Source organism: Penaeus monodon, chromosome 6, assembly GCF_015228065.2.
Source record: "Penaeus monodon isolate SGIC_2016 chromosome 6, NSTDA_Pmon_1, whole genome shotgun sequence".
NCBI classification, from domain to species: Eukaryota; Metazoa; Arthropoda; class Malacostraca; order Decapoda; family Penaeidae; genus Penaeus; species Penaeus monodon.
Window position 1 is genome coordinate 23,808,741 of NC_051391.1, and position 12,500 is coordinate 23,821,240.

General features: G+C 44.0%; 1 protein-coding gene across 1 annotated transcript in view; it reads left to right on the forward strand.

The window, feature by feature from the left end:
- Window positions 1-12,500, forward strand: part of LOC119574347 (fat-like cadherin-related tumor suppressor homolog) — a gene marked incomplete in the record, with an annotated part of 138,454 nt that overhangs the window by 112,926 nt on the left and 13,028 nt on the right. Inside the window, 2 exon segments of the mRNA XM_037921552.1 lie at window positions 143-316; window positions 12,106-12,500. The exon segment at window positions 12,106-12,500 is cut by the window's right edge and continues 1,963 nt beyond it. Coding sequence (XP_037777480.1) covers window positions 143-316; window positions 12,106-12,500 — 569 coding nt within the window.

The window sequence follows — 12,500 nt, forward strand, 5'->3', positions numbered from 1 at the left end:
ACACACACACACACACACACACAGAAGTGTGCTTATTTATTTATTTATTATTTTCTGTATGAATTGACTTACTTTTAAGGTTAATGTTGAAACAAGTGATACTTTTCTATTTTAACATTTTCTTCGTTTCATTATGCCACAGGAAAACCGTCCTGTTGGTTACTCCCTGCTGCGCCTGATGGCCACAGACGCAGACTCCGACTCCCACGGCGCCCCGTTCACCTGGGAGCTGATCAACGAGGCCCACGAAGACCGCGCCTTCACGCTCGACCAGGACGGCTCCCTCAGGCTTGCCACGAATAAACTCAACTTCCGCGTTAGTATTTCTTTCGGAGTTTTTCTTTTCTGGAGAATTTGAATACCGAATGCAGGCGAACCTAAAAGCAGTTTTTGCCGTTGAGGATTGTGTTCGTGGCAGGTATGGCAGCTTCCTTCTCGCAGCGAACCAGTTCAAGCGTTCGTTCGTTCGTTTGAGATTTGCGTAGATCTGGCTTCGCCCGGGCCTTCATACGTGATGAAAGTGAAGTGGAGAAGGGAAAATTGGGTGAAATGGGTGAAAATTATGGCCCGGCCCTCGTCAGCTATTTACGGCCGTCTCATTTTATTCTCTAACACTTTGCTTACCGTGGTGGCGGGATTACCACCAGGCGCTCCTGCCGCCATGATGTATACATACGGCATAATCTCATTACCAGCCCGGCGGCTGTTGTGGGCGGCCCCTGTCTCAGAAATTGTGTGTGATCACAATTCTGTAAGGAATGTACCAACGTGGCGTTCGGCTCGCCACAGTGCATGCAACACCTGTCTTCATGGTCAGTTGTATCTATGATTTGCCATGCGCAATGGTAACCTAATCTGATTCTGTGAAGAATGACTTCGGTACCTCTATTGATTGCTTCAGAGACTGCCAGTGGCTCAAAGCCTGTGGCGTCTGAGTGCCATCTGGCCGATGGGGAAGGATCTTGTTTTCTCTCAAGAAGCTGCAGGAGGATGGCACGAGCTGTGGCATTACACTTCCAGCTCGGTTTTATGATCATGGGATTTGGGGGTATACCCTTGCCAGTGTCAGCTAGTTTGTCAGCATGCTCATTCCCTCTGATGCCTATGTGGCTAGGGACCCATTTTATGAGTATTTTTCCACGCTGACCAAGAATCCTCTTTGCTATGGTAAGGACAGTGGTCAGGAGGTAGATGTCTCTGAGTGAGCTTTGCTGTAGACAGTCAGTGGCTGCTCTGGAGTATGTATGTATGACCGCGTGTCCTTCCCTCAGGGATGTGTGGGCTAGGGCTCCCATGATTGCACCTGCCTACCTATAGCGAGGAGGAGTTGTCTGTTACCGTCATGGATTGTGTGGCATCCCTTGCTGTAAATCCGGCGCCTGCAGTGTGGTTAAGGTATCGACTGATCCATCCGTGAAGTAGGTTCTACTACCCAAAGTAGTAGTTGCTGCAATGACCCTCTCAGCTTCTGCCTTTAGACTAGGCATGGTGTATTGATTCTTTCTCCTTGACAAGCTCATAACAGAGAACTCAATCAGGGTTTGTGCCCACGGTGGGGCCTCAATAAAGTCAGGATGGGCGGAGTCCATGCCCTTGACAAGTAGTTGTTCTTTGAGATGATAGCATATCAGCACCCTGGCTGTGTGAGACATCCAGAAATTGTTTGCAAACAGCTTGTGGTCTTGTTCTAGGCGTCTGAGTGTTTTTTGTCTCATGTCTGTGTTCCTGGGAGTTTGGATAACCTTTGAAAGGAACTGAGTTGCCATTAGATCAATTTGTGAGTCCAGGGGGTTTGCCTCCATGAGGAGGTTGGGGGCATCTGTCCACCTTGGGGCACCCAAAATGATCCTGGCAGCTTCATTTTGAATTGTCTCCAATTTTTCTCTTAATCTTGGCTTTGAGGCAATTCAGGGAGACAGAAGCATAGTCCACATAGCATGTACATAGAATGAATTTAGTACTTATGTCTATCTCCCATGTGTCTCCCAGCCATTGCTCTCATGACAGATAGTCTTGTTTTGGTTCAACCAAGTACAGGACCTCCATTTTAAAGGAGAGGGTCCAGTCAATCATTACCCCAAGGTATTGGAAGACCTGTACCCATTGTAAGTCCATTCACAGGATTCTCAGACTTGTGCCTTGAACATTTTGCCTCAGAGCCATGGCTTTGGATTTGTCTGCAGAGAACTTTAGTCCTGTCCTACAGCACTCCTCAGATACAAGGTCCAGACAGTACTGGGCTTTACTTAGGCAGTGTGCTCCAGCGGAGATGATTGCAAGATCGTCTGCATTGGAGATGATCTTGCACCCCACTGGAAGGTGTAGGTTGAGGATGCAGGACATTAGAGTGTTGAAAAGGGCTGGACTGAGGACCCCACCCTGAGGCGTTCTGTTTTCTGGTGGTATGTGCTGTGATAGGTGACCTTGGAATCTGATTTTGGCTGTTCTGTTCCTGAAATAGTCACCTATCCAAGCCAGGAGCTTTCCTCTGATTCCTTTCCGGATCAGGCTATCCTGAATAGCAAGAGGACTTGCTAATTCAAAAGACTACTCCAGATCTAGGAATACTACCACAGAAGTGACAGTGCTGATTGTGCTTAAGAGCATGGCTATACTGTGTACTGTGCTCATGCCCCTTGTGAACCCATGGAGGCGTTCATGTGGAAGTCCCATTTTCCACTGGAGTATGTTTAGTACCATTCTCTCAGCCTTCCTGCCCAGACAGTTGAGGAGAGAGATGGGGCAGTACTTCCCTAGCTCCTTTGGTTTTGGGATGGGAACTATGATAGCCCTCTTCCAGCTTTGGAAGAGGGCTATCCAAGTTTCCCAGGACTTGTTGATGAGTTGCAGGAATGCAAGCTCACCTGCCAGTCCTAGGTGGGAAATGATGGGATACGAGATCCCATCAGAACCCGGGGCTGTGCAAGAACTGTTTTTGCAGGTTTTTCTTAGTTCCCTCAGAGAGAAGATAACGTCTGAATTATCGGGTTCAGCGCCCTTTCTCTGATATGAGCAAGTCTGCCTGGTTGTAGGCGTTGTTGGTTTGCCCTCAGATCAGCTGGCAGACTGTTGCTGCTTGTTCTCGCAGAGAACTCATGCACCAGTCTGTTTGCTTCCGATTGAGGGCTGTGTTGTGTGCACCTTGGGGCTGAGCGGGTAGTAGCTCGCCTGACCCGTTGCCACAACTCTGTAAGGGTGGTTTGGTAGTCAAAGGACTCACACAATTCCAGTCATTTTTCATGCCAGACTCTTATGGCAGTTTCCTCGGTATCCCTGACTGCTTCCCTTAGAAGGGCTAGGTTGTCAGAGGTTCTTTGCCTTCGGAAATGTTTTCTATACATGTTCACTCTGTTCTTGACTTCCTTAATCTCGTCATTAAAATACCAGGCATCTTTATGACTCCTGGACCATGGCCAAGTCTTAGGTATAGTCTATGAGGCTGCTTGATTTATGGCACTGATAAGTCTGGTTTCACGTTTTCATTCTGTGGGGGTTCAGAATGCCAAGGCATTCTGAGAGGCTTGCCAGTTGCCCTTGTCTGTTTTCCCTTTTAGATTTGCTTGTGGCATTTGGACTGGGCCAGCATCCATGAGGGTAGTAACAGTGCCATAATGGTCACTTGTGACAGTCTCATCGACACACCATCTTATTCTCTCCACCAGAGCCGAAGTGGCCAAGATCTCGGGGAAAGTCTCAAGCATGTTGGGTATGTGATGGTTTGCCGCATACGGTGCCCTGCAGGGAGCCAGGATGGGGTGGTGTGCATTCAAGTCTCCCCCTGTGATCACTCGGTCTTGTGCTGCAGTAACACAGACCTGGCTGATGTGTAAGCTCCTACAGCCTGGCTTGCTGTACACATTGTACAGCTTGAGTGGACCCCCAGCCAGGTGAAACACAATGGCAAGAGATTCAACTTCCTCTCCAGAGTGTGGTGCATCAGCTATTGCAGAGCAAGGTGTTGTTGCTCTGACCACGATGACCAAGCCCCTTTTGCCAGCTGTGCTTGGCAGCATGAAGACATGATATCCTGAGAAGTGAACAGTCCTCTCTATTAAAATCTTCTGGAGCATGACAATGTCATGTTCCTTGATCACACTATTGTGTGGAGGATGGCATTCTTTGTATTAAGGCCATAGATGTTCCATTGCAGTATGCTTAGATTGTGTGTCATGATGTTACTTGGTGATAGTTACATCTGAAACATCTTTATATTTGGAATCAGAGTCTGTTATATCAGAGTCTGACAACTCCATTGTGAAATCCTCACTGGTTGAGGGATCTTCATTTGGTTTGTTTGTCAGGCTATCCATGGGTCCACTGGGAGGTGGAAATCCTTTGGTAGCTCTGACTTTTATGAGTTTGGCTTTTCTCACTTCAGGCTTTGTCTGTGTGTCTTTTCTCTTTGCTGACTTTACCTGGGTAAGGTCAGCTTGTTCTGGCACTGGCTGCATAGATTCAACCTATTCTGGCTCAGCCTGTGAGGGCATGGCCAGGGTTGGGATCGGGAGGGGAGTCTCGTTCTGGGGTAAGGGGGGGGCTGCTTTGGCCCGGCTCAGCTTCCTCCCTTTCAAGACTGCAACAGTCTCGGTCATTGCCGTCATGGCGACCGTGACTGCCTTCTCTGCCTCCTCACTTGGCCTCCCCAAAGCTGTTGCTTCTACAGTGACTACAGCAGTCAACAGGAGAGTCATATCTTCCTCATTAAAGACGAGATTATCTTGGCGAGGCTTTTGCAGTGCTCTTTGAACCTTCATTCATGTGGTTCTTTTTCTGCATTTTTGAAGTGGTCAGAAACTCCTTTTTATAGGAGATAACCAGTGTCGACTGTGGAGGAGTTTCCTTCCTCTTAGGAGGTCGGGAAGTCTTCTCTTTTGTTCTGTCCCCAGAGATGGGCGCCTGGGGGAGCAGGAACTAAGTCTGGTCGCTTTTTAGCTACCTCTTGTCGCCTGAGGGCCACCTCTTTCTGGGCAGAGCAAGCTAGGCACCAGGTGTGATGTCTCTCAGTGTTGGTGCCTTGCTACAGACACCACATTTAGGCTTAGCCTTGCAGCTGACTGTATCTTTGGCACCTGAAGTACCAAAGTGGTTCAGGCACATAAGTTCTTAGGCTGAAGGTGCCCCAGTTACCCAAATCAAGGGTAGTGATTGGGGTTCCTTTCAGGGTCGCCAGGGCTTGCCTGGTTGGGCTGTTCCCTTTAGACATTCGGGAAGTCTCCATGACCTGTGGGGGTGATGTGATCAGATCCACATTATACTAAAGTAAGAAGCCAAGTAGCACCATCTTGACTCTCCTATCGATGGGAGTCAGTGGCAAGAGACACACTTTCATCCCATCATCAAGCTCCTTGGTTTCCTGCAGGAAATTCAGGGTAGCTTGGTTTTTGGGCATAATAATCATGCCCTGGTCTCTGACAGCCTGGAGTGACAACCGGATTTTTCTCTACATCTCCAATGCTCTTACCAATTGGTAGGCATTTTCGAAGCCTTCAGCTTTAGAGGGAACCTTAAACTGTGGGAAACACCTAGGGGGTCCAGATTCTCCCTCAGAGTCTGTCTCCGGCCTGTGTCGTTTCGGACCGCCCTTTCACCTTAAATTCTGGACTGCGGTAGTGGGAACAGCAGCTGTTTCGGCTGGTTCAGTTTGTGCTCCCATCTCGGTCAGGTAGGACGTCTGAGGGGTCCCTGATTGGGTGCTGTCCTGGAGAGGCCAACACAAGAGTCCATCTGATGGACAATCTCAGGGATAGACATGATTTTAGCTGATGTCGTGTCCATTTTAGCAGCAGGTCTGACAGAGTCAACCTGTGCTTTGGATTACTTCATGCCACTAGAAGCCATGTATGGCTTCAGAGTCACTGCCGTAGTCAGGGCCCTGCACTGTTCGTCATCATTATTTCTATTTTTGTAGGAGGTTTTGAGGAATATTTGCCATGTAATGAGCAGTTCTTTCATCCTCTCACGCCCCCACCCACCACCAAGTCCAACAAGGAGAAGCTGTATGTTAGAACTAATATCTAACAACCATAGGGGTGGTGAGAGGATATACGCAGCCAATGACCATTGTACCGCCACTCACAGGTCCAGTGTGAGTGCCAAAGGCGACATTCACTGTTTAACCCTAGCCTCCCGAAGGAGACCAGCCGATTGATCTGACTGGGCCACGATCAGGCCACCCGTCTTGCTGGAATAAGGGACCAAAGAAGCATGTTGCTCGCCTTGGGGTGTAATCATGCACAGCATCGCTCAACCTCCAGGACTCCCGTCTCCACAGTGCACAGGGATGCCACGCATGGCAAACATGTAGGTGGAAGGGGATGCCCTTCCACCTACAAGATAGGCATCATTGTTTGGAACCCTTTCTTCCTCTCTCTCCAGTGAAACAGCCACCCAAAGGCTGTATCACTTCACAGAGTTTGTTAATTTCTGTTTGATATTTTCTGCTGATTTTTAGCATTAAATAGGATCCAATAGTTAAACATACCCAGGCCGATGAGGAAAAAGAAAGACCAGGGACCATGATATTCGCAAGTATAGCAAAACAAAAACTAGCGCATTGTAACGCCTTCGCACCATGCAGGTAGAGTAAAGTAAGTTTTATTATTTATTTTTTACCCTTTATGGATGAATTCAGTAAAAAAAAATACTTACCGTCAGAGCAAATAATTTCTGCGAAATGTTGCTATGTTATGTTGCTCGAGTTAAGGCTTGTTTTGTTTTAGCATCCTGAAACCCATAACATTGATACATTTGATACATTCTTTAAGGTTGCCTCGTTGTTGCTACAAAACACAATATCGTTTAAGTTTGTAAAGAAAAGTGTTGAATTTTTTTTTTTTTTTTTTTTTTCCTTATTTCACATGAAAAGTCAGTAAAAAAAATTAAAATACTTTGTATATTGGCATAACTATTAAAAGCAAAACATAAAATGGAAAATGTACCTGACTAGTTTGCAACAAATATTGTTTATACACACAATTCTTTGCTTCGCAATGCTGTGGAAACCTTAAAATGTATTTTTCAGATTCAGTCAGAACATTTTCATCGTAATGTACTTCAATGTCTATTGACTATTTTACCGGGAGTTCCGGCCGCGCATACGCAATGCAAATCTGTGTGTGCAGGGGCGTCACTTAAGGGGGGTGGTTCACCCCGCAACTCTTAAATAAGCCTCTTTTTGCAGGGCAAAATCTAGTTCTGCAGGGTAAATTTTCTGGTATTTATAATTTATAATTTTCTACCAATAATACGATATATAATACTGGTTGATGGTCCATTCCGGGCTACTTATAAAGAGCTAGTGAGCGTTTTTTTTTCGTGATTTGCAGGGCAAAAATTATTTTTTCAGGGCAAATTTACCCGTCACCCCCCAACTCATAACATGAAGTGACGCCCCTGTGTGTGTGTGTGTGTGTGTGTGTGTGTGTGTGTGTGTGTGTGTGTGTGTGTGTGTGTGTGTGTGTGTGCATGCGTGCGCGCATTCATACACACCACACGCATGTTTGCATTCAGTACACACACATTGTGCGCGGATTTGCATATATTGGGTGACTCTTAATGTAAGTAGATAATAGTGCCCAACTGTAGTCGTGTAGTTAATCCGTATATGGTCAATGGCCATGGGAATTCAACCTATACAAAATACCTGTCATCTTGTGATTCAGTCTGTTTGTGGTCAAAGGCTATGAAAATTCAATTTATACAAAACAATCTACTGCCTTATGGATGAAAAGGCTTCGGGAGTCAACCTTGAGGAAAAATCCGGACTTGGACTCCCTAAGGTAGTTCACAGTCGCTTGCAACCTCGTTCTGGCAACTCCTTCGATGCCGCTGGTGCCAGACCGTATTGGTCTTTGCCGATCCTTTGGCTCCATCAGAGAGGGAACCTACCGAGTCATTATGCCAACATCGATATTGACTGATGGTGTCATATATATATATCTGTGTGTGTGTGTGTGTGTGTGTTTATATATATATATATATATATATATATATATATATATATATATATATATATATACATGTGTGCATGTATTATATGTATATATATAGTATTTATATAAATATATATATATATAAATATATATATAAAAATATATAACATATATATGAATACATGTATATATATATACATATATATATACACTGTCACGACGGCAATTTGAGTTCGAGGGTTCGAGTCACCGGCCGGCGCGTTGTTTCCTTGGGCAAGGAACTTCACCTCGATTGCCTGCCTGGCCGGTATTCGGGTAAAGCCGATAGCCGGGTAAAATAGAGATGGTGACTCGATAAAAACACCGGGCGGAAGGCAACGGCAAACCACCGCTCTAAAATTGCCAAGAAAATCATGGAAAATCCATGATCGTCAACGTCCTTGTAGGACAGGGCATAAGGCCGCGGTGGCTGAGTGGTTAAAGCATCGGACTCAAGACTGTCACGGCGGCAATCTGAGTTCGAGGGCTCGAGTCACCGGCCGGCGCGTTGTTCCCTTGGGCAAGGAACTTCGCCTTGATTGCCTACCTAGCCACTGGGTGGCCAAGCCAGCCCAAGTCAGTGCTGGTCCCAAGCCCGGATAAAATAGAGAGAATGATTACCTAAAAGGTACCACCGGCACTCTCCGTGGAAAGGAACTGGGGACCCTACCACGTACTCACTCCAAGAGCATCACAACATGAAAACTACAATTAAGTATCATGCTGTGACCACGACGGCTCAAACATGAACCTACCGTAAAAAAAAATGAGTATATAAATGTATATGAATACACATATGTGTGTGTGTGTGTGTGTGTGTGTGTGTGTGTGTGTGTGTGTGTGTGTATATATATATATATATATATATATATATATATATATATACACCCTTGTATTTATGTATATGTGCATATTATATATATGTACAAAAAATATATATGTATATATATGTGTATATAAATATATATAGATGTACATATGTGTGTGTGTGTGTGTGTGTGTGTGTGTGTGTGTGTACATATATATATATATATATATATATATATATATATATACACACTTGAATACATATTATATATATGCGCGCACACACACACACACACACACACACACACACACACACACACACACACACACACACACACACACACACACACACACACACACACACGGTATTTATATATATTTATATACACATATAAGGCCGCGGTGGCCGAATGGTTAGAGCGTCGGACTCAAGACTGTCACGACGGCAATCTGAATTCGAGGGTTCGAGTCACCGACCGCCGTGTTGTTCCCTTGGGCAAGGAACTTCACCTTGATTGCCTACCTAGCCACTGGGTGGCCAAGCCAGCCCAAGTCAAGTGCTGGTCCCAAGCCCGGATAAATAGAGAGAATGATTACCTAAAAGGTACCACCGGCACTCTCCGTGGAAAGGAACTGGGGACCCTACCACGTACTCATTCCAAGAGCATCACAACATGAAAACTACAATTAAGTATCATGCTGTGACCACGGCGGCTCAGACATGAACCTACCGTTAAAAGAAAGAAAAGAAGAATATACACATATATACATATGTACATATATTTGTACATATATATAATATATACAAATACACATATACATATACACATATATATATACATATACATATACTTATACATATACATATACACATACATATACACATACAAGCAAAAAGGCTGGTTTGTTTCTTAATGCCAAGAAAGCTAAGATCATGAAGATTCGAAGATAATCGACAGTAAACGTTACAATCAAAGGAGTGGTTGTAGAAAATGTGAAAGAGTTCACTTATCTTGGAGGTGTTTTAACTAATACATATGATGATTCACCGGAGATAAAAAGAAGAATTGCCATTGCCAAAAATGCCACATTTGCTCTCAATAACATCTGGAAAGACCGAAGCATTACCTTACGGACAAAACTGAGGTTATTGAACTCTTTTTTTTTTTCCAAGTGCCCTGTCCTACAAGGACATTGGCGATCATGGATTTCCATTATTTTCTTGGCAATTTAGAGCGGTGGTTTGCCGTTGCCTTCCGCAACTCATTAGTTTTCCCAATTGCGTCATATGGTTCTGAGTGTTGGGTGCTGAAGAAGATAGACAAGAAAAAGGTCAATAGTTTTGAAATGTGGTGTTACAGACGAATACTACGTATTAAATGGATGGAGAAGAAAACAGATGATGAAGTGCAGAAAAAAGTAAATTGTAAAGACCGGCTGTTGGACATCTTGAACAAAAGGAAGCTAAAGTTTATTGGTCATGTGATGAGAAGTAAAAGTATTGAGAAAGACTTGCTGACAGGGATGGTGATTGGAAACAGAGGAAGAGGAAAACCGAAGACAAGACTGAGCGATAACATCAAAGATGTTTGCTGTCTGTCGATGGTACAAGTGGAAAGAAAAGCGCAAGATCGAGTTGAGTAGCGAAGGATGGTGGAGAGGTCTACGGCCGCTCAAACATGAGCATACCGTTATTGATATATACACATACATATACACGTACATATACATATACATATAAAAAATATTATATATAATATATATATATATATATATATATATATATATATATATATATATATATATATGTATATATATATGCATACACACACATAGAGAGAGAGAGAGAATGAGAGAGAGAGAGAGAATGAGAGAGAGAGAGAGAGTGAGGGAGAGAGAGGAGTGAGGGAGAGAGAGAGAGATGAGGGAGAGAGAGAGAGTGAGGGAGAGAGAGAGAGAGAGAGAGAGAGAGAGAGAGAGAGAGAGAGAGAGAGAGAGAGAGAGAGAGAGAGAGAGAGCGAGAAAGAGAGGGAGAGAAAACGAGAAAGAGAGAGATTGTGTGTGTGTGTGTGTGTATGTATGTGTGTGAAAAGAATGTTGCCATTCATTAGTGTTATAAGAGACACTTCCAGGGAAGGCGCCTCAATCAGGCACAAAAAGTTCCCTGGCACAGGTCAGTGTGTGAATCTGTTGGGGTCGCTTTGGGTTTCACGGATAATTCCGTTCCATGCTGAATGACATCAGTTCATAACAAACAATTATTCATCAAACAATAGAATAAATGCGCCAGATAACAATCTTATTATTAAGCCTCCATTATTCGAATTCGGTTTCCCGTATTACTATAATGTAATCAGTTTATTTCCTGAAAAAATCCCTATGAATGCCAATGAAAAGTGTTAGTCACCCCTCTCTTCATACAAATTCAATCGTTTTCGTTTCCCATTAACTGTCAGTTTACGAAACATCTTAAGTTATCATATTTATCTTTGCAATTTCATAATTCGCTCTCTCGTCAACTTTCCTGATAGTCCGTCATTCTGTAAGCGTGGAAATAAGTTTATGCTTCAGACGGGAGTTTTATTTATTTACACTTCCCACCTTCCCATTTCTCACTCCTCAATTGTCTCTGATATTTAAGACAAGAGCTGTCTCCTTTAGTGAGCCTAATAACAATGCTAGTGCCTGAGAGGACATTTCACTGAGCGTCTGGTCACGTGGATTCGAAGTGAAGGCAGTGGGCCTTCGTACCTTTCAGTCGACTCCTCCCCCAGGCTCCGACTCACGCCTTCCCTTCTCACCCTGCAATGGGCAGCCCTGCCCTGCTTCCGGGGGGCTGCTAACCGCCGTCCTTTCTGCAAGTCGGTCGCTGTATTCCCATGTGCAGTGTCATGAATACGTTAATGATACAGTTCAGAAGTGTTGGCACTCCTGTCTTGGCCTATGTGACAAAAATCAAGTCCGAAATTTGATACATTTGTTTATCAAAAAAAATATTATATATATATATATATATATATATATATATATATATATATATATATATATATATATATTGCCAAGAAAATCATGGAAATTCATGATCGCCAACGTCCTTGTGGGATAGGGCACTCAAAAAGAAAGATATATATATATATATATATATATATATATATATATATATATATATATATATATATATATATATTTATATTTATAATATATATATATACTTTTTTTTTTTTTTTTGTGTGTGTGTGTGTGTGTTCATATGTGTTTATGTGTGCGAGAGACTGTGTGTGTATGTGGATATGAGTTCACTGTATTTACTTCTGTTTATTTTTTTTAGGTACAAAATGAATACTTGATGGACGTGCGAGTTTGGGATAGCGGGTCTCCGCCACTGTACGCCGACACTCAGGTCAAGGTGATGGTGGTCGAGGAGTCTCGCTACCCGCCCACTCTGTTCCCCCTGCAAGCCGCCGTTGTTAATTACCGGAGCGCCTTTCCTGGCGGCATAATCGGGCGTATAACCGCCCTTGACCAGGATCCATATGATACCTTGGTGTACTCCATCATTCCGGACACGAAAACTGTTAAATATTTTGACATCGACAGCCAGGATGGAACTTTGGTGGCCCTGACTCCCTTGGACCCCGGCTCATACACTGTGAACATAAGCGTGTCAGATGGCAAGTATGAGCGAGACGTAGTGGCCAAGGTGGATGTAATTGTCATCACGGA